This window comes from Talpa occidentalis, unplaced genomic scaffold, assembly GCF_014898055.3.
Source record: "Talpa occidentalis isolate TD23 unplaced genomic scaffold, MPIMG_talOcc4v2.1 talOcc4.5, whole genome shotgun sequence".
In the NCBI taxonomy this organism is placed as follows: domain Eukaryota; kingdom Metazoa; phylum Chordata; class Mammalia; order Eulipotyphla; family Talpidae; genus Talpa; species Talpa occidentalis.
In genome coordinates, this window is record NW_023604861.1 from 49008605 (window position 1) to 49028786 (window position 20182).

At 41.2% G+C, this 20182-nt stretch overlaps 1 protein-coding gene across 8 annotated transcripts in view; it reads left to right on the forward strand.

Moving 5' to 3' along the window:
* The window catches only part of TEX26 (testis expressed 26), a 33932-nt gene extending 13957 nt beyond the window's left edge, over positions 1-19975 (forward strand). For all 8 annotated transcript variants that reach the window (XM_037527120.2, XM_037527119.2, XM_037527116.2 and 5 more), the window contains 4 exons: positions 1538-1691; positions 10653-10829; positions 12775-12936; positions 19323-19975. In XM_037527120.2, coding sequence (XP_037383017.1) covers positions 1538-1691; positions 10653-10829; positions 12775-12936; positions 19323-19384 — 555 coding nt within the window. In that variant the 3' untranslated portion in view covers positions 19385-19975. The remainder of the gene's footprint in view (positions 1-1537; positions 1692-10652; positions 10830-12774; positions 12937-19322) is intronic.
* Positions 19976-20182: the final 207 nt, after the last annotated feature.

Below are 20182 nucleotides of genomic sequence, written 5' to 3' on the forward strand. Positions count from 1 at the left end.
CTTTTATCATTCCATTGACTCTGTAAAATAGAAATTTTTTTTTAAAAAAAGCTTATCAAAAACTACTACAGTCATGTCAAAATTGAAGAGGTGCCTGCTAGCCTAAGATAAGATAATTTGAACTTCAATAGATAATACATGTGATACTTTGAAACACATCAAATATGTGTAAATCTGTGAGTTCTGTTTAAGAAATTGGGACACTTTCAGAGAAAGTAGGAAGCTCATTATTATCTCTAAAACTGATAAGGGAAAAAGATCAACTGTTTCCTGTCTTTTCTTTATGAACAATGGCACTGGAGAACCAAACTATAGTTGAGAGGATATGTCTCTTAATAAAGATATTCTAACTAATAAAAAAATGGAAAAGAAATGATAGAGTATCACACTTTGACTCAATTAACCTAGACATCGAGTAGCAACAGCTGCTAACACAGTCATACCAGAGGAATAACTACAATATCTCCTCCTACAGTCTTTCCAAACACCATCTCTCATCTTGACAATGGGTTCTCAAATAAGTTTAAGTCAGTCTCTGGATCTAGTTTCCAACAAGCAAGAAATACAGGGCACACAGCACAGTAAATATATAATCAATAAAATCCAGATTATGGAAAGTTCTATACATCAAAAGGCTTAGTTTCTTCAGTAGAGAAATTAGAAGGGAAAGGAAAGGATGGAGGTGGAACTTGAAAGTAATAGAGACTTAAAAGACAGATTTGTGACAGTGAGTGCATGTAACTATTGTGAGGAATTCCAGTGTAAGGGGCAGGTGAGAAGGAGTAATTAGAGGGGTTTAGTGTGAAGAGAGTGTTTTCTCTTTAAGATTGGCAAAATGAAGGCAAGCTTGATATTGATGGCAATGACCCAGTAGAGAGAAAGAAATAGAAGTTGTGAAAGAAAAATAAGAATTGTTGGGGTGATGTGCTGGAGCGACTGAAGGCCATGGGCGGGGACTGAGCCCTCTAGGAGCACCTTGGCTACCCTTCAATCCCATTGAAACATAATGGCAGGCCATGGAGGGTCTCTTCATGTGGTTTTATCAGGAAAGTAGGAAGCAAAGTCAAGAGAGAGGGAAGATGGAAGAGGTAATGGAGGTTTCAAGTTTTATGAAGTCTCTTTGGAGGTGAAGAGGAGAGAGGTCCCACCCTCTCAGTTCCTACAGGATGCTGCTGAGGCTTCTGCAGTGAGGTTGTTGTCTCTAAGGACAGGGCTCTTAAGGGGAAGAAGTGACTATCTGATCCTCGGCCAGGGCTGTAATTCATGTGTTCTTGTCTGGAAGAGATGTCTGGTTGCAGGCACAGCTCTTTGCAATCACATTTTTGTGGGCCCAATGTTAAAGTCAAAGAAATGATTGGGTACCTGCATTACAGTTGGGTATCCAATGAGACCTGTTGACAGGCTCCTGCGTCTATCAAAACTGTGCTGTGGTAGCCGATGTAAAGTACTCAAAAGAACATGTACACAGAGACACATACTTTCTTCATTCCAATACTTGAAGCCAAAAGGATTTTCTTGAAAATTGTGTTTGTCATAGGACTGCTTTCTCTGGACACTACCTCGAGGTCGATCAGCATCAGTCAAAAACTACTTCCCTTGGAAAATTGATGCTTCAATGGAAGAGGTCAAGAAGGCAATAGCAAATCAGTTTATTTCCCACACTAAGAGAGACTTTGTGGACAGAACAAAAGGTAAGCATGTTTAGTGTTTTCCTAATCCTTGTACTGCATGGGCTTGATACTGATGGAATGAGCAATATGATGCAGTCTCTTTCCTCAAGGAACTCACAGTGTAGACAGGGAAGAAGGTGATTCAGTAAACAAGAAGAATGCGGTATAAAAGATGCACACTGTAGGAAATGCAGGTGCAGTGGGTACTTACATAAGGTGCTGAGGGGGGAGAGGTCAGGAAAAGATGAGCCTGAAGGATGAGACAAATTAGCCATGTAAAGATGATGGGATTGAGTTATACTTGTTTCCAGTTCTTAACTGCTCATTTGCTATTTTAAAACATTGATTTAATTTAATTAAACGAATGCATGTATCTACTTAACTATAGTTACCTGCAATGAAATGTACAATGAAATAACAATGTACAATGAAATAACAGCACCTCTCTCCACTCCTAGTCCTGCTCCCTTTGGCAACCAATTTTAATCCTTTGAACTATTTCTTCTTATGTGATCCTTCATATTAAAAAAATATATCCTTAGGGCCTCCTTGGTGGCACAGTGGGTTGAGTGCAGCGCTGTGAAGCTGTCCACAGCCTCTGTCCACAGCTGTCCACAGCAGCACAGGTTTGATTCCTGGCCGGCCAGGGAGATACCCACATGGTATCTCCTAGACCTCTCCTGTCTAGCCCGCTGCTTCTCTCAGCAGTGTATTTCAGTCAGTCTGCCTGTTCTGCTCCCCACTCTGGCTCTGATGAATATTTTCGTACCCTGCACCTCTGGCCTATACACCAGTTCTTGTATGCATAAATAAATAAATCTTTTTTAAAAAAAAGAAAAAGAAATAGTGTGTGGAGGAACGTTCTTGAGTGCATTCTTCTAGGAATGTCCTTTTTTCTTCTTTACACTAGTCTGATAGTTTGGCTGGATATGATGGCAATCTTCCCTCAGACAGTATTCCTCCAATGTTTCCCAGTATCTAGGATTTCTATGTGGAAGACTAATGCTGTTTTGATGCCTGAACTTTAGTATCATTTTATTTCCTGGAAAAGTTTTTAAGATCTTCTCTATTCCTGACATTCTGAAAGTTTACAATTGTATGCATTTGTGAGAATTTTTTGCCACTCATTATGTCCGACAATCAAGGGCCCTTTCAATTTAGAAATTCACGTCCTTCATTCTGGGAACTGTTGCCAGCGTAGTCCTCACTATTGTTCTCCATCTCTTTGTTCTCTTCTGAGATTCCTGTTTGTCTGATTGATCCTTTAAATTTCTTATCTTTTCTCTCCTAATATCTTTCTTTTTGTTAAAAGAAATTTTCTTTTTGAAAAAAATGCTTTTTAACTCTTCTACTGAATTTTTAAATTTAGCTCTCATATTTTCAATTTCTGAGCCCCTTTTCTTCCTCTCTCTGATTATTTTAAAGCAGCATTCTGTTCTTCTATAGATGCAAAAATCGTCATATGTTTTAGAATCTTTGTTATACTTTATTTTCATTGTTTTCATCTGTTTCTTGCATGAGCTCTATTTTCTCTGAGAGTCTTAATGGTCTGGTAAAAACTTTGTTTTCTGTTTATATTTACAAAGGAGCAAAGGCAGATTTCCTATGAAATTAATAAAAATTGAATCATACTCCATGTGTTCTTAAAGTGGGTATGATGGGGTTTTGTAGAGTTGCGGGTCCTTGCGTTCACTCTGGGAAAGGTTTCACCAGAGCTCCTATTTCAGCGGCACATGGTGAGTTCCCCAGGCGAGTTTCTCCATGAGATGGAGACATTAGTCATATTTAAAAAATAGGTTTATTAGGGAAGGGGAAAGGGACAGGTTTGCTAAGAAAAAGCCTGCATGGTTGCGGGCGGGTGACATTGAGGAGAGCGGCCTCTGCTGAGGGAGGTCAGTGGAGAGAAGTCCCGACAGGTGCAGGTCACAGGCAGGCAGAAGGCTGCTGCCCTGTAGAGGGAGAGAGTTGGTGAAAAGAAGCACCTGCATAGGCACAGGTGGGCAGCGGGAGAGCTGCACTGAGCCTGTGCAGAGACTGCACTGATATAGTCCTCTTCTCTTTGGGAGGGGTCATTCCTCCATGGAGTGGCCTGTTTGTTGCTGATTTGGAATAACTAGGCAAAACCAGGAAGGGACCAGAGATTCCAGGATGGGCCCAATCACCATCTCTTTACCCTCGGGTCTGTGCTCTACTCCCTGTAGCATCTGATCCTGCTTGGGTCTCATGCCTTGTGATAAAGCACTGGTGCCTGAGGATCACGACCACTACAGCTGGGTAAATAAATGGTCATGTTATTCCCCTCGACCCCCACCTCCTTGTGAGTCAGGTTCTGGTAGTGGGGCACCTCCTTTCCAGTCTTTCTATTCTTTTTTTTAAAATTTTTTTTTTAAAGATTTATTTGTTTATTTATTTATACAAGCACTGGGTACAGTCAGAATTGCGGGAGGGTGAGAGGATTCACCAGAGCCAGAGCAGGGAGCAGAGCAGGCAGAAGGACCAAAGTACACTGCTGAGGGGAGCAGCAGGCAGCAGGAGAGGCCTGCATGCCATGCGGGATCCTCCTCCGATGGGATGGCCGGGGAGCAGCCGGGGATCAAACCGGGGCTGCAGAGGCTGCGGGCAGCTTCGCAACCCAGCGCTCAACCGCTGCGCCACCGGAGAGGCCCTCCAGTCTTTCTGTTCTTGTCCTCCATCAGTTATGCCCAAAATATGAAGCTCAAGGTCCACAAAACCTACCAGGGTGTCACTCAAATCTGATTGGAAATCACATATAGAGATGGAACTTGTTAGCTGGTGCTTGACTTAGGTGAAAGATACACATTTGGCAGTTGACATTCTGAGAGCAGGACTAGGGAGGGAACTGGATCTTCCTGTTGTACAGACTTACTGAATCCCTCTCTTTCTAGTCCAGTATCTCAAGTCACCTACCTTTAATTGTGCCTGTGTCCCTAAATCCAGAGTTTCTCTGGTTCAGTTCTACAGAGAATTCCTGGTTAGGAAGGGATAGTTGTATGAGTGCATATGAGGCTAAGGAGGTGATCAAGGAAACCACCATGTATCCATGTTTTCGCCCAAACTCTTTAGTTTCAGCCCACAACCTCACTAACTGCCTTCCACTATAGGTGTTACTTCTAAATTTCAACCTGTTGGGGTTCTGTAGTGTGGATGAATTCACTTTTTTGTTAGCCCCCTCTGCAGATTGTTAGTTTCAGTTTCCTCTACTTTGTTAAATCAATTGCTTCATCTCCACTTGGTTTCCATCTTCTAAAAATGGGTTAACATCTCAACTATTATTCTGATGAAGTTTGGGGAAGGAGGTGCTTCCCACAGGGTTTCGTGGGAAGCACCATTAACCTCTTCACTTTTTAATCCCTTTCAACCTGGTCTCTGCCCCCATCATGTCATTGAAAGTGCCCATGCCAAGGGCCCCAGTGACTGTCAGCGACATTTTCCTGTCTGCATCTTACCCGACCTTCTAGCAGCATTAAATGTTGTTGGCTGTTTGCTCTTTTTTAAAACACTTACCTTTGGGCTTCTGTGACACCACACTCCCCCGGGCTTCCCTATTCTTTGATGTCTTCTTTCTGATCCTTTTTCTATTTGACCTCTAATAATTTGAATTCTTTCGAGCACCTGATTCCTTTCCAGAGCATCTCTACTGAGGATTAACACAGTTGTATCTCTTTCCCAAACCTCTCCTGAATCCCTGATTTTATATATTTGGGGACTGAGTAGAAGTCTCAGAGGGATTCCAAGTTATGACCTATTCTTTTCCCTGTCAACTAACCTCCCTACATTAGCTATATCATACATACTTTATTTATGTCCCCTCCATTGCCTTTGCTACAGGGCAACTAACTGATCTTTTAGACATCTAAATCAGATAATATTATTCTACTGTTTCTTTTCACTAGCATCCCACTGAACTTTGTATAAAACACTAATTCCATTTCCTTGTCTTAATTCATAAGGTCGTGCCAGGTGAGCTTGGTCCTTGCTTGCTTTCTCATCATTCTGCATTCTAGCTCCCTCATTCACCAGGTTTCAGTCATGTGGATGTTTTTCTAATTCCTATAAGATGTCAACTGCTTTTTCACCTTTGGTCAGTGTTTAGGTTATCCCCTATGCCAGAATGATGTTCTCCCAGGTCTTTCTGTGGTTTCCATTTGTCACTCTGTTTAAATGTCACCTTGTCTGCGAGATGTTTCTTACTCTTTGATCTGACCAGCATGCTGCCACCGTTTATTTCCTTCTAGCACTTTGCATTTTATAGTCATTTGCCAATTCTTATCTTTTGTTATCTTTGTTTTGTTCTTTCCTCTGCTGCACAGTAAGCTTCCAAAGGCCTTTATCCATCCAGGGTTTAGTGCAATGCATAGTGTATAGGAAGCACTCTAAATATTTGCTGCATGATGCAAATAATACATGAAAGTATGCTTTTTGAAGCTAGTTGGGTATGGGATCAAAAGACCTCCATGCTTGCAGCTCTATACATTAAGTTTCATGGAAAGCATTGGAAATGTCAGCATTCTTAAAATATGTCTTGACCTCCCAATCAAAGTTGACCTTTCAACATGTGCAAATTGCTATTTCCCCACGTGCAGATAAATACCCAAGACTCCTTCCTAAACTTTTTAATGCTGTCTGCGTCTCTCCCTCCCCACAACCACTACCTTAGTTCAGGCTGCCAAGGTCTCTCCCTTGGATGACCTTGGACCCAACTCCTTTTCCAGTTTCTTCTAATCCACTGGCTATACTGTTTCTAGATGTGCAAACTTTACCTGCCTCCTTCAAACACTTCAGTGACTTCCCATTGTCTTCCAGATAAAAGCTAAACACCTTAGGCCTCCCTGGTGGTGCAAGGTGTTAAGCACTGCACTATGAAGCAATCCACAGCCTCTGCAGTCAGTCTGCCTATTCTGTTCCCTACTCTGTCTCTGGTGAATCCTCGCACCCCCCCCACATCTCTGACCTGTACCCCAGCTCTTGTGTGCATAAATAAATAGATAAAGCCTAAAAAAAAAAAAAAAAAAAAAGCTGAACACCTTAACAAGAGTCCTATGTAATCTGGCCCTTGTCCACCTCTCTAAGATCCTCCCTTGCCATCTCCCAAGCTATGAGATTCATTGCTTTCCACCCTCCAGACCCATGCTGCACATACACCCACACCCTTTGTGCTTTTCTTTTTCCCTATGGCATACCTCTCCCCTCCATCTTTTGACCTTTGTCTACTTCATCATTTCAGTGTAACTGTAAGCCTTATTTCTCTTCCAGGAGTCTTCTCTGATCCTCTCAAGTATGTTTCCCAGACCTTCCTCTTACTTCTTTTACCACATTGACGCCATAATTCTGTAATTATCTTTTTATGTAACTGTATCTTCAATACTTTAAGCTTCTGAAGCACAGTCACAATGTCTTATCTTTGTATCCTCATTACTGAATTGAAGTGAATGAGAAGCATTAAAAGGTGCTAGTTTTCACATACAGACTTAGAGAACTAGGCTTTGATGAAATAGAATAGCAGTGTAGGGTAAATGGTTTTCAGGCTTTTCTGCCCTCCCGCCATTAGGATAGCCCTGCCTGATGGGGCACCTGCAGTTCTTACATTGTTGTAGGCTGTGTTGTTTACTTCTGTGGGCCATGGCTCAGTATTGATATATATAATATCAGCTGCCAAGAGAAGAAGAAGCAGGAGAAGCGAGGAGAGAGGAGAAAGAAGCCCGAAGAGAGAGAGAAGCCCTGAGTGAAGACTTGCTGGGGGCTTGGAGGCCTGCTGGCCTCCTGGCCCCCACAGCACCCCTGCCTGCCGTGTACCTGATTGCTGCACTATATATAAAAGCCTGAGAAAAGCCACCGAGAGCTTCAGGACTCTCCTTTACCCGTCTGCCGGGCCAGAGAAAACCTGCTCAGTGCCTTCCTGGCACTACAAGCAGGTAAAGACAGCACAACTAGTTCTCACTTGGCTATAGATTAGGTGCCAGTGATCCTAGTGGTTTTGAATAGTCCTTGCTGAGATTTCCTTTTGGATTAGACCTTTGTGCAGACACTGTATCTCATCTCCAATGGGCCTCTTTGGACTATAACTACTCTTGTACAGTATCATAATTATCAAATGCAAAAGAAATCAGCAGGGAGTGGGAGCTGAGCTCCTGAGGAGCAGAGGTTCTCCCTTGAGGGGCTATAGTGCCAGGAAGGGATGGAGCAGGATCTCTATGATTGGACCAGATGCATAAAGGAGATTCCTGGAGACCTCGGTGGCTTTTTCAGGTTTTTATTGGGATTTTACATGTAGTGAGGCAACCAGGTACACAGCAGTCAGGGGCAACAGGGGGGCCAAGAGGCCAGCAGGCCTCCAAGCCCCCAGCAAGTCTTCACTCTGGGCTCTCAAGTGCTCTTTCTCCCCTTCTGTCTCCTGTTCTCTCTCTTGCCTCTGCTTCTCTTGGCTAACATATCAATACTGCAGCCATGGCCCACAAAAGTAAACAATACGACTGAAATTAACAATGTAACAAAATGCAGGTACCCATCATCAGGCAGGGCAATCCTAATGGTGGGAGGGCAGAAAAGCCTGAAAATTATTTACCTTACAGGGGCCCAGTTCCTGGAGGTGTGGTTGGCACTGGGACAGGTTCACTCTTAGTCACAGTTGTCTTATCTGCCAATACTTCAATATGACTGCGGGAACTTCAGGCCTTGGTTTAGATCCCTTTGTATCAAGAGTTCTCTTTTTAATAATACCTGAAGGAACTCATTAACATGGAATTTTATAAAGGCAATAAAGGCATAAGTTGAGAAAAACTAAGAAATACTTTAAGTATATATCACACAGGCAGTTGCTAGAGTGTGGTTTAGATTGCTAATCCGTAGCGATTATGTTTCTAATTTTTTCTTTTGTCTCGCATTAATTTCATAAATATTTAATGAGACCTATTACTGTGTTAAGTACTAAGGATCAATGAAGAATAACATAATATTTATGTTCAAAGGAACTCAGAGTAAGTCCTTATTTCTATATTCTCTGGGTCTTCATCTCCAGTTGCTGCTCCTCTATTCTGCTCCATCTTGGTCTGTGCAGAACCTTCCCAGCCTGCTTCTAAACCTACCTCTCCCGCTTCACCCACAGCTCCTCCTCCCTGTCCTGAGTCCTTCACAGTCCCACCAGCTAAACCACGTTCCATAACCGCGCTGTATACTTTTTGAGTCTGTGTTGACCCATTGTCAAAGTATATCCTTTCCTGTATCTGCTTTTCGGTTCTTGTCTTTCCTTCCCTTAACAGAGTTGACTACACTCTGGGCTTCCCTAGTACCTTTTCAAATCTCTGAGTGAGGGATTCTTAAGCATATGGAAGCTGGTTTGCTACATAAGTACCTGGATCTCTCTTCCAAAGATCTCCAATCTCTGAGACAGGCTCACCAGGTATATTTTGGAAAAACTATCCCAGGTAATTCCGATGTATAGCTCTATGTGAGAACCTAAGTTCCAGTGTTATGTTTGAAAGATACTGTATTCCTTATCTGTTCATCCTGTAAATACCCTTCTAATTATACCAGTTTGAGATTGTATTAATGTAAGTCAATAACTTAGTTATCTTTAACCTTGCACAGAATATACATAGGAACTGAAAACATTTGTGAATGGAATAGCTCTAGGGCAGAGGGGTAAATATATGCATCAAGTATTTCAACGGTAATTTGCTATTCTCCTAAAAAAAATTGGTAACTTATAAAAAAACAAGTTACAGATGCTGCTTACTAAAAATAGTAACAGATGACTTTCCAAAATATCTTAAGCAATGTCTGATTTTGAACCCTGGAGTTCCTCCTCCCCCCAATAACCTTGCCTTCTCCTTAGGCACTTTGAGGTCACCCTGAGAGCTACTGAGTACCTCGTTCTCTCCTCCTGAGTCATATAAATTAGAAGGCAACGTGCAGTGAAACCCTCTTCCCTGTGCTGGTCTAGACAGAGACCATTTTTTAAAAGTCAATGTGAAAATGCTCTTGGGTGCCAGTAGATGACCTCACATATTGCTTACTGTATAATTTACATTTGAAATTTTGAAAAGACCCATTGAAAAACTAATCTGGAACATAATTGAGTTTAGCATCAACAGTAATTTATGCTGTGTGGATATTTCTCATGAAATCCATTTTTTTTAAAACATCTTCGTCCTGAATCAAGTTGGTGCTTTATGATGTGCCTCTCAACTAACAAGAATTAGGAATGAACTCATTCTCAGTGAGATGGCTTGTGACACTTTTCTCTGTGACCTGGTAGTGTGTGTGCAACCTGATATTTAGTCGTTGCTCCATGGATATGTAATGATTATACATTTAGTGACTATTTCTTAGCAGGGTTATTTTAAGTAAAGGATAAGCTTCAAGTGTTTTCCAGGTGATGGGTATGAGATGGACTGCCCAATCTGGGGCTGCCAGTCTTAGCAGATAAAAATAAAGGATGTCCAGGTAAATATGAATAACACTTTATAGTAAATAAATAATGAATAATTATACTTACAATATGTGGTTACCCTAAAATCCTTATTTATCTCTCATTATTTATCTGAAAATCAAATTTAACTGGTGTCCTTTCTTTTCTCTCGGAACCCTAGCCCTACTTAACATACCTCCGCCTGCTCCCCACCCCAGCCCCAAGGAATGGGCAGGCCTACTGGAGAGGACAATGTCTTCTATGTACACCAAGCAGAACAAAAGGACACATGTAACTGTCACACAATATATTCATTAGAAACTGCTTGTAATAATTTCAGCATATACTTCTTGACTTGATAAAGCAGAAAATTATTTCTTGACTGAAATATCCACAAAAAGTACATTGGCCATACCTCTAAGTAAAAGAAGAGTGGGTTTTAGTGTGATAAAATGGATGCTATTGCCAGAAGCAAAATGGAATGAAAATATAATGCTTTTTAGAAATAACTTATAAAGAATAATTATTGCCTTCTATTTCTACCCTTCCCTTAGCTGAGAAGATTAAGCAAAGATCTCAGATGTCTCCAGAGTGGAAAACATTAATTCCGCAACCTGCAGACACCGAATTTCGACGGAACTACCAAATTCCAGCTAAAATTCCTGAGTTTCAGGATTTCGCTTTCAGATATGGATGCTATTCCAGCCTTCCAAATATTTCTCGGGGTATAGGTAAGTACGCCTGTAGTTTTTAAAACAACTTCATAGATTCTGCCCTCTTGCTATGAGATTTCCCGATGCTTTGGACCTTGGCAGGAGCCCTTGGAACTGTCATGGAGAAGGCAGTGGTCTTTGCACAGCAGCTAAACCATGGTGTCTACCCTCAAACACAAGGAACAGTAAGTCTCAGATGAGGCCTGATTGCTTGTGCCTTGAAATGAGTACATTCTCTGCATGTGTGTGGCCGTTGTCGGGATTAGGGAACACTCTCCCCCTTTAAAGTAAAAGGTTCAGCTGCTATAAAAGGCAGAAGAAGAGAATCGATGATAGTCAAAGAAGACTTGTCAATTATCCACTGAGATTTATGCATGTGACACAAGAATCTTCAGATCTGGCATCCACTCAATTAAAATGTTCTTTTATGATCCCGATTCCCCTTGTTTTTTAGACAGATGTTTTAAAAGTCCATGACCGGGGCCTCCCCTGTTGGCTCAGCAGTTGAGCGCTGGGCTGCGAAGCTGCCTCTGCAGTGCCAGTTCGATCCCTGGCCGCCGGGCGAGGGTCCCACTTGGCCCGCAGATCTCTCCTGTGTGCCTGCTGCTCCCCTCAGCAGTGTACTTTGTCAGTCTGTCTGTTCTGCTCCACGCTCTGGTGCTGGTGAATTCTCTCACCCTCCCGTGCTTCTGACTGTACCCAGTGCTTGTATAAATAAATAAATAATAAATAATAAATAAATAAATCTTTAAAAAAATTAAAAAATAAAAGTCCATGACTAAGCTATCTTTAGGATACTAGTTAAGAGGATAATTTGATGTCTTTGTGAAATCGTGATTTATTCCTGCACAGAGTTAGGATCAAGTATTACTTTAGACAAAAATCACAAATAGAAGCTTAGGATCTTGAGGTTAGAAGGTAACCTAGAAGTTACTTTGTCTAGGTCCTCATATCACATGTGAATCTTTCTATCAAATTCTTGCCAAGAGGTGATATCAGCCCTGTTTAAACTCCTACGGGAGTACCTGTCCCCCAACGCAGCTCCTTACTTCTTAGATACTGTTGGAAAATCCTTAATAACTGGAATCTTCGTCACTAAATCTCTAGCCACTGATTCTACTTCTCCCTACAAAATAAACTAAAATAAATCCATTATTCAAGGAAAACCATATTACATGCCTTCTAAGTCTTCTCCACTTAGCATTTCCAGACACTACCAGTACACTTCTCAGGACACACCCTCAAGTCTCCAAGTCTCCTCATCCACCTGGCCCCTCCATCTAGCCAGTGGTTCCTTTACAGGGGACATCTGTAACTGAAAGCGGTACTTAAGTGTCCTTAAAGTTTATAAAGATTGGGTAAGGAATAGAAATTATGCTCTCACATCTTGTCTTCATTATTTTTTTCATGATAATTCCATGACAGTTAAACAAAAATTTAGAAATAAATATAAGTAATTTTTGGCTTTGCATTCACCTCATACTTCTACTAGTCTGAACAATAAGTGCTGACCATAGATATCATTCTTCCAAAGTGCTCATCCTAATACACTTGGTCCCTTAGTATGTCAGTCCACATCTGTACAGGAGATGGCAGGAAAAGGAAAGAAACATCAATGAAGGTGTTCATTAAGCAGGTGGTGAATATTGACATCCTAACTGGTCTGCAGAGGGGTCCCTTTCAGGGAGTACTTCTTTTCAGAAACCTGTGATCAAATGCAACCTCTGGCTGTCCTCTCCAATCATTCCCACTTCTGACAGCAGCAGCTTGGGAGTCCCAGCTGCTCTGCACTGTCTTAGTCATGGGCTCCAGCACTTCATGCAGCACCTCAGCGGCCAGTATCAGCAAGGATGTTGATGGAGCTGCAAGTTGAACTCTGCGCTGTCCTGGAATGTGCACCAAATAAGGATTGGAATTCCTTGCTCAGTGACAGCCGCCCCTTCCTTATTTTGTGTTTCCCTAGTACCTTCTGTGCTCCACAGCCACATGAGGAATCAAGAGCTCACAAAGACACAAACTATATACCAAAGTGATTATGGGAAAGACTACCTGGATTTCTTAACACTTTTGAAAGCATTCCCTCCCTCTCAAGTCCAAGAGTACCTTCACAGTGTTTCCTGCAAAGGTAAGATGAGGTCTTCAGTTACTGTTTAATGTATCTGCAGGTCATTATCCATTGCTGTATACCACACAAAGATTGTTCCAACTTCCAGGCATTGCAATTAAATGTTCGCACACACAAAACACTGCCTCAAAAAAATCCCATAGTTTTGTGTAAAACTCGACCATCATTGAAAATATATTTTTCTTAAAGGAGGCCCCAATGACTTTATCTCCACTTAAAAAAGGAAATTCATCGTTTTTCATTCCTTTCTGATCTTGCATTGCCTGGAGTTGAATTGCTCCAGGAGGACTCTCTTTTTCTTACAGTTAATTGATTTCTCCAGCGGGTGTTTGTCCTTTTGCATAGTTTTGTTTTATTTTGTTTAATCTTTATTTCCTGTTTAGTACTTTTTTGTGACAGGCTTTTTAGAATACATGAGAGTCTTGTATCACATTCTCAAAGAGAGCAAATGTCAGTCACAAAACAAAGACTCATCCCAGTTCAGGGTCTAGTGGTGAGAGTCTGTTGGGAGAGTTTTGGGGATAAATGCTGAGCCTCACTGCATGTGAGTAAAAAGCCAACTCAGAGAATGAGTTGGAAACGAAACTCTTCCAGCAACTGCCCCTCAGCACCTGATGCTAGGGAGCTACCGACCATGCACCTGATCACTCCTCATTTTGAAGCATGTGCCCACCAAATGTAGATGGATATTTTATATAGAGAGAATTCCCATACCACTAAACTAATGTATTGTGTGCATTTAAAAACAAAGAAAATGTTAAAGTTTGAGGGAGTATAAAGCAAATCTAAATAGAGTTTGCAGTATTTCTTCCTGCACACAGTAGACCATATTTTGTACCCCACTTAGTGCTCTAGGCTACGGGGAGTTACTGATGTGCATTGTTCCCCAGGGTCAGACTTAAATTCAGGACTTCTTTCAGCTACTCAATAATCCTCTAACTGTTCTCAGTCTCCTGCTGACCCCCTTGGGCCCCCAATTTCTGCCCTTCCCCTCCTCTCTAGTCATAATCAGAAATTGCTCCTCTGAAATTTTCGTTTTGGACCTTCTGCCCCACACAAGACTGAAACCCTACTGTAGGCAAGGCTGAAAGGGGGGTACCCTGTAGTGGAGGGGAAAAGGGGGAGTATTTTCCACCTTCAGAGACTGAGGACTGACAGCCCGAAGGCACTTAAAAGAGTTTGAATATCGTGTTTCAAGGAAATATAAGAAGCAGATGTTTCGCCTCACATTAAGCAGAGGCAGAAGTCTATATTTTCCACTGGGAGCTTCATTCCTCTCAGCAGATGCCTCTGGGCCAGTTTGACGTGTCAAAAGGAAACTGAGAGGCTCCTTGAGGTCTGCTGGTCAGATCTTCCCAGGAGGCAGAGCAGAAGCTGTGTGTTCCTTCCCAGTTTTGGTTCACATATATGAAATCATCATCTGCATTTTGTAAGGTGCTCTTTTAACCTTTAGGAGCCACATCTGTTTGACCCTAGAGGGTGAGTACTTCTGGGTTCCAGAAGCAGATGCTCCCGTCTGCCCAGGGACTCACACTGCAGATGGAGCTGTCACTTCTCTGTCTGTGTGGAAACGTGGTGGCTGCTGGGCACCTCTGCCTCTGTCTGTGTGTCATTTACATCCACTCCTTAGCTGTGTCCCCTGAGGGTGAGCTGAAGACTCCTCAAAGCATTCTGGCAGCCTCTACTCAATTCAGATCTACTTTCTTCAAGATTCTCAAAGTAAACTGATCCTTCACATAAAAATTCTGTCCACTTGGGGCCACTCAGATGAGGAAACATAATTTGTCAGCTTACAATGGAACTTAGGACCAGTTTAGCCTTTTGTTTCTTCATAGCTCTGTTTTCCTGGGTCACATAGGACATCATTTAAGGCAGGGACCTGAATGCCCATACCGTGGTCTTGTCACTTAGTGCTGGCTGAGGTGTATGTGGGGCTTCCTACAGGTTCTAATTCTCGTTCCTAGCTTGGCTTTAGAATGGCCACCTCATCAACACCAGCTGTGCTGATGGATGACAAGCAAATAAGAGATTTCCTTTGAATTCTGGCAGCCCAAACCTACCTCTTGTCATTTGCCAGTATTTTTGATACCTGTATTTTTTAGTCAGAGGTGGTTTATGGTGGAACTGAGCAAGTATACAAGAGGATAAGAAAACTGGGAGAATGACAGTACAAAACACAACAAAGTAAAAACAGACAATTATAAATAGGAGACATACTGCAGGGGAGGAGGAGGGAGAGGGATCAGAGGGAGGGAGGGAGGAGCCCAGGACACTGAGGTGATGATGCACGGGTGCCTTGGTGAAGGAAACTCTATGGGGACTACACCTGAGAGGGTGGGGGGAAGCAAATATTGTTTAAAAATGAACAATGATGTAAAAAAAATTTTAAAAATTAATATAAAAAAGTAAAGAAACCCAAAATATTGACATGAGGAAATCAATCTACCATTTTACAGTGAATACATTATTTGTGTAATAAGAAAAATAAATGTTATCAATAAAGAAGGGAATCTACCAAAAAAAAGAAAGAAAGAAAACTGGGAGATATTCGAGGCTGAATTGCTGTCATCTCAGATCAAGTAACTTTACTGGATTACCTCTCTAGAAAGTATAGCACCCAGAACAGGTACAGTTTGGAAGAGAGAGGGCCAGGGTCAGAATAATGGCCTAAGTCAGGATCTGGGAACATGGCAGGATGAGGTGGGATAGAGAAAAAAGCAGGTAGACAAAAAAATAGAGCCGAGGCCTCCCCTGGTGGCGCAATGGTTGAGCACTGGGCTGCGAAGCTGCCCGCAGCCTCTGTAGCACCGGTTCCATCCCTGGCCGCCTGGCGAGGGTCCCACTTGGCAAGCAGACCTCTCCTGCCGCCCGCTGCTCCCCTCAGCAGTGTATTTAGTCGGTCTGCCTGTTCTGTTCCCTGCTCTGGCTCTGGTGAATCCTCTCACCTTCCCGTGCTTCTGACTGTACCCAGTGCTTGTATAAATAAATAAATCTTAAAAAAAAAAAAAAATAGAGCCGGGGAAGAAGAAAGGAAAAGCAGCTGAGATGAGCCTTTTATTTTCATTCATTGGGTGTCACTATTGAGTTTCTGTTTATAACTTAAGGAAATCAAACTAGATGTCTTCAGTGGCCATTGTAGTTTCAAAATTGTTTTAATCTCTGGGTGTGATTCAGGCCACCCAAAAGTTTACCCTTTGGGCTTCTGCTCTCTGTTGGTACAGATAGTCTTTTTTTTTTTTAATAGAGGAATGTTTTATTTATTTGTTTGTTTGTTTGTTTTTGTTTATACAAGCACTGGGTACAGTCAGATGCAGGGGAGGGTGAGAGAATTCACCAGAGCCAGATCGGGGAGCAGAGCAGGCAGAAGGACCGAAGTACACTGCTGAGGGAAGCAGCGGGCAGCAGGAGAGGTCTGCGCGCCATGTGGGACTCTCCTCTGGTGGCCAGGGAGCAGCCGGGGATCGAACTGGCGCCTCAGAGGCCGCGGGTGGCTTCGCAACCCAGCGCTCAACCGCTGTGCCACCGGGGAGGCCCGGTACAGATAGTCTTATCTCTGCTACTTATCTCCTCCCCTAGAGGGATATTATTATACAAAATCTGTTTTTTTGTGAATTTTTCAACTTTGTCTTCCCATTTCTTTTTCCAGTTAAAGCTGCCATGGATATAGCTATCAAAGGGGTGTTTCTTTATAGGGGATGATTCAGGATTGTTAAGAATGCATTTATTCCCTCTCTCAGTGAGTTTCATTGACTGAATACCTAAAGTGCTATCTTGATACAAAGATAAATAAAAACCAAATCTGTCTCAGGAATGTATTGTCAGATATGGGAGACAGAGTGTAGTTAGAGTATCATAAACTCTGTAATGGAAATAGTATTTGAGCATATTAGAAACCTGTAAGTGGTCTACCTGTGCGTTGATAGGAACCCAAGAGACCCCCCCTTAAAAGTCAAGGATGAATGAGCATGACAAGGAGAGGCAGGAAAACTCCTATGCAGAAGGTACAACTTAAACAAAATCCCAGTGAATCTGCCTTTGCAGAATACAGGTAGCATTTGAATGACAACAATAGCCTTTTTGAATGGGTGTTTAAATTGAAAAATTTGACACTCATCTGTTTTATTAAATCATGCCCAACTGTTATATTTAATTTATTTTATTATTAGAAGGAAATTTTTGCTTACTTAAAATTAACTTTTTGGGATAAGGTTTAAAAATTGGAACATTTTTTGCTCATAATGAAAAGGATTGACGATACCAAATGTTGACAATATGGAGCAATACGTTGCTATAGGAGTATCAGGTAGTAAGATCACTTTGGAAACAGACCTAGCAGTATCTGATAAAGTTAAATGTATACCTACTCCATGACCTAGAAATTCCAGTTCTGGGTATTGACCCAAGAGGAAAAAAAAACCCATAAATTCACAAAATTACTTGTACACAAATATTTATAACTATTTTATGCTTAATTGTTGCAAACTGGACATAACCCAAATCTCCATCAACAAGCAAACTGCATGGTATAGTCACATCATAAAATACTACTAGTCAATCAAAAAGAACAAATTACTGATGTAGTGTACAAAATGTATGAGCCTCAAAAACATGCTGAGTGAAAGAAGTGAAACATAAAAGAATGCATTTTTATGCCTTCATTTACTTAAATATCTACAAGAGACAAAAGTTATCTATAATGAAAGAAATCTAAACAGTGGCTATCTTAAAGTAGACATTATTGACTGGGAAGGGGTGTAATGGGTCTTTCTGAGGTGATGGAAATGATCTATATCATCATAAGGGTGTGGGCTACACGTACAGGTCAACCTATTGAACTGTGCATGGAATATTAGTGTATTTCACTTTATGATAAATATACCTTAATTTTCAAATGTTGTAGAAATGATTCAAAATTAAATGTGAGAGAGGGCTCCTCTGGTGGCACAGACGGTTGAGCACCGCACTGTGAAGCTGTCTGCAGCCTCTGCAGTGCCGGTTCGATCCCAGCTGGAGAGAATCCCACATGGTGCGGCAGACCTCTCCTGTGTCGCCTGCTGCTCCCCTCAGCAGTGTGTTTCAGTCAGTCCACCTGTTCTGTTTCTCTCACCCTCCTGCGCATCTGGCCTGTATCCTGGTTCTTGTATGCATGAATGAATAAATCTTAAAAAAAATTAATTGTGAGATCATATAAACAAATACATGCAAATAGAGGCTGCATATTTGGAGAGTAAAACAAGAACACACACACACACGCGCACACACACCCCTGATCTATAGACCTCAGCTGGCATTTGTAACATTGAACATTACAGTATGGACATTGAACATGATATGTCATCACTTGCATTCTTTGTCTCTCTTGGTTTTGGCTGCAAGCATGACAATTGCTAGGGGTGAGCAAAGTTTTACAGCTCTACTTTGTACTGTTAAAAAAGTCCCTGCTGGCACAAGGGGTTAAGTCTCAGCACCATGAAGCTATCAGCAGTCACTGCGGCTTCAGTTTGATCCCCAGCCAGGAAGCTAACCCACAGGGCACAGCAGACCTCTCCTGTCTCGCCCACTGCTCCCCTCGTTAGTGTATTTCACTAAATCTGCCTGTTCATTCTGTCTCTGGTGAATCTTCTCACCTCCCCCACCTCTGGCCTAAACCCCAGCTCTTGTATGCATAAATAAATAAATCTTTTAAAAAAAAAAGTCACGTATTTGAGGTTAGAGAATGGAAGATGTTCAGAACCAGACAAGACTCCTCCATTTCACAGATGAGGAAATGGAGACCAGGCTACAGTCCCCTATTAATCAGTTATCACTCAGAGTTTGCAAGCCATACCAATGGTGGTGAGCAGAAAAACAGCCCCAGCTTCAGTGAAAAGTAGGGAATAGTCTCTATTGTTCTTTTATCATCAGTGCTTCTTGCTATGGACTCAGTAATAAAAGGATAAGGCGGTACTATTGATTGTGATTATCTCTTATGAACAAGGTAGTGTCTAGGTACAGTGCTCACAGTGTTCCTAATCCATTCCAACAACCAAGAAAGGTAACTATTATTACCTTTGTTCAAAGATGAAGAACTGAAGAGATGGAGAGGTTAAATAATTTGCAAATATGTGACAGCACAGAATTGAAACCTAAGTCTGTTTCATTCCAAAATCCATGTTCTTTCCAGTAAGTTTTGCTCATCCTTGAAGTTAAGATAGCTCTTTAATCAATAATCACCCAGTTGTGACTTTTTTAGCTATTAGACATAGTATTCTCTGGTTATTTTGGTCTCACCAAGTTTTGAATACAGAGAACTATTATAAGATCTGTGCCTATTTCCTAGAATTTTTCTGTTAGCATTTAAATAGTTAAATAGAGGTTTACATTCTGTTTTTCTTCATAATTTTCAGACAGACAAATTCTTGATCGTTTTATTCGCTCTCACATTGACATTGACGGAGAGACAAGATGAAAAAAAGAAAATGAAGAAAAGATATAACTCACTGGAAGTGTTAGGCCTTGCTGAGCCATTTTCTCAATAATCAAGGAAAAATAAGATGGCAATTGTTCCAAATATGTTTTGATATTCATGAGTTTGTGCAATTTTATTTTATTTTTAAACACTAAAATTGTATGTCTATAAATTCTTCCCTTCCCCACACCCCAACACAGCTATATAGCTTTACAGTAGGTTTTGCTATAAGGTCTTTAACTATTCTCTTTTGGATACTTAATTTGTGGTTTCAATTTTTATTTCCTCTTGGAACCAGGAATATTGTGGAAGAGGTTTCTTAATTTTCCAATAATTTGAGAAGTTTAAAAACTTTTATTGTTGACTTTTTGTTTAAAAGTAAAAAAAGGTCTCTGCACTGGGAAATTTAACAGTTTTCTTTAAGGCCAACTATATGATTAATTTGTGCATTCCATGAATAAAAGTGAAAAATGTTAACCAGTTTATTACATTTTTCAACTCCTTTATCTTCACCTCCTCTTTGCCTTCATTGTATATGAGCTGTCAAGTTCTGAAATAATATTAAAACATCCCCAAATAAAAATAATTTCATCAATGTCTCCTTGCATTTCTGGGCAAAATATATGTGTGTGTGTGTGTGTGTGTGTGTGTGTGTGTGTGTATGGCTGCTATCTTGTTTACCTATTAATGTTTATGGTTCATACAGAGCTCTTTATTGATAACTTTTCCCCTAATTACATTTTATTCCTCTTAGACCTCATTTATTAATGCTTTTGATCTTTAACTATATTTTAATTG